At 38.2% G+C, this 2,719-nt stretch overlaps 1 protein-coding gene across 1 annotated transcript; it reads left to right on the top strand.

Annotated features, from left to right (window-relative positions):
- Positions 1-1,592: 1,592 nt before the first annotated feature.
- Positions 1,593-2,519, top strand: LOC119826704 (methyl-CpG-binding domain protein 1-like). The gene is given in 3 exon segments (XM_038348151.1): positions 1,593-1,893; positions 1,896-2,046; positions 2,048-2,519. Coding segments are annotated over 3 exon segments (924 nt in total).
- The last annotated feature ends 200 nt before the right edge of the window (positions 2,520-2,719 follow it).

The raw sequence follows: 2,719 nt of genomic DNA, 5'->3' as shown, positions 1-2,719 counted from the left end.
TTATATCTTCCATATAGTTTCAAAAGCATTAACCTCTCAATATGAACCTTTCCTTTTTCTAATTACTCTTTTCACTGTTCCATAGAGTTAAAAAGAGAATACGCTGATATCAATTATTAAAGTTCATATAATTGTGTTCAATATTTCATTATAATTATAATAAGCTCAACATCTTTTAAATTCTAAAGCTATAAATGGAAATTTTAATTACCATGATATTTAAAATTGGACACATTTATTCTTCATCTACCAACATGACTATTAAATTGATCAGAATATTTACCCTACAAGGCACCTATTTGCCTCAGCCCATAAAATTCTATGTAAAAATTTAAAAGGACATAATTATTCATTTAAGCAGGCATGCAAGTGCTATTGAACCAGGAAATAAATGAAAAAGAAAGTTCTAATTTGTTCTGTTATGAATTTAAATATTGAAATGATTCTTTATTATTTCATAAATATTTTAATTTCTTTTTGAAAAAATCATATAATAAATATCATTGTATTTACAAATGCTGGCTTACATATATGTGTGTATATGTAAATATAACATTTATAGTCAGAGATAAAATTCTCTATAAATTTGAAGAATCTCTATCCATCTGAAATACATCACTGTAATCTAGAAAATCTAACTAACATGACTGCAAGTTGATTATTACAGATGGTTATCTATTAACCTATATTTCTTAATTATATATTACATTTTTAAATGAACTACACAATCATAATATCTTAATCAAGAAGAAATATACAGATAAAATTGACTTTAAATTTATATCAAACCAAGATCCATACCAATCCAAAGTATTCATCTCTATGGCATATTTCCCCTTTAAATATAACAGACATTTATAAACAATATTTGAGAATATGGGCATAGTTTTCTTCAAACTGCTTCCTGCTGATTATTGGGCAAAGTAATTTTTTCAGGGTTATTCAAGGCAACCTTTCATGAGCTCTTGGTTTATCAAACCACATAAGTATAGAATGATTCCATAGGTTCTCATCCTCTGTGGAAACAAAAGAAAACCCTCTTTTCCAAAGCAACATACCCTTAGACTCAAATTCTGAAGTCAAGATAGCTTTAAAGTATATCTGTTGGTTCCTTAGCTCCTTCACTGTCAAAAAATTCAAAGAAAACACAATAATATACATAATCTAGATTCTCTGTTTATTTTCCAGCTTTTTATGGCTTATTTTTCTTTACTTCTTTTAATCTATAACTTTACTTTGTCTCTTAAAGACTTTTTTTATAAACCACTTATTTCCTTTTAAGATTTTCTTTTTCTTCTCTCTCCCATTTATCCAACACTGTGACCCATTTAGAGTTCTTTTTTTAAAAATCTAGATTTGTCTTTATTGCATATTTGTAATTATTTTCTGACCAGAAGCGCTTCTTAAAATGCTATGTGCTTAAGAATCTAAGCTAAGGGAGAGCCCAAAGGCAGCCCGTGGGTTTCTGGTTCCGGGAGTAACCAACAGCCGCAGATCGGCAGCTAGTTCGTTGGAGTTGGCTGTCTTGGAGGAGCGTGGAGGATGCCCAGGACCTCGTGTCCAGCTGGATTCTCTTCTTTTCTGAAGCATCTATGGCTCAGGGCTGGCAAGACTGCCCAGCCCTGGGCCCTGGCTGGAAGCGTCATGTGTCCTTTCGAAAGTCAGGGGCTTCTTGTGGACTCTCAGACATCTGTTATCGGAGTCCCACAGGAGTCAAGATTCGAAGCAAGGTAGAGCTGACTCGATACCTAGACCCTGCCTGTGATCTCACCCTCTTTGACTTCAGACAAGGCGTCTTGTGCTACCCGGCTCCCAAGACCCATCCCTTGCCTGTCCCCAGCACGAAGAAAAAGAAGCCTTCTAAACCAGCCAAGGTTAAGAAGCGTCAGGGTGGCTGCAGAAGAGGAAGGCGACCCTGCGGGCTGAGAGTAAGGCTGGCACTGGCACAGCTCCAACTTCATTTCCAGTACCTGGCCGCTGTGAGAACTGTGGAATCCACTACCCATGGAAGAGGCTCAAGATACTATGCGTATGCGAAGACTGCCGAGAGAATTGCCTTCAACCGAGAACAGAGAATGTATAAGAGAGTTGGCTCTGGAGAGTGTACAGCTTGCCTGCTGAAAGAAGACTGTAGGGCTTGCTCCGTCTCCCGCCTGCAGCTGCCCCATGATGTGGCCTCAGGCCTCTGCTGCAAGAGTGAGCGGAGACTTTGCCTCAGGATTGTGGAGAAGAGCCCAGGGTGTGGAGTATGTCGGGGTTGTCAGAACCAAGAGGACTGTGGCCTTTGCCCATTTTGCGTTTGCCCTCCCCGCCCTGGTCTGAAGCGCCAGTGGAGGTGTCTGCAGCGCCGCTGCTTGTGGGGTAAACGTGATCATCATAAGAGTAGCTCGAAGGTGGCTGCCCAGCGTCACTCCCAGGCTCAGCCATTGCCTCCACATCCTGCACCGCGGCACCCAGAGCCCACAGAAATGCACATCAGCGGCCTAGCGCCCACATCACCTATTAAAAATATTCATTAAAATTGTATTTTAATTAAAATGTTAAAAATAAAAGGAAAAGTTATTTTTATTCACATTTTGCAAATTATTCAGAGAAGAGTTAAATCATTGTAGCAATTTATTACTACTAGCAGCTGGTAAAAATGAATCTCATACTTAAAAGCTTACTAATGATCCAAAGAGTAATGAATATCTTTTGCTTAATATTGTATCTGTTCTTT

This window comes from Arvicola amphibius, chromosome 11 (genome assembly GCF_903992535.2).
Source record: "Arvicola amphibius chromosome 11, mArvAmp1.2, whole genome shotgun sequence".
Lineage (NCBI taxonomy): Eukaryota > Metazoa > Chordata > Mammalia > Rodentia > Cricetidae > Arvicola > Arvicola amphibius.
Note: the sequence above shows the minus strand (reverse complement) of the source record. Positions and strands in the feature narration are given on the sequence as shown.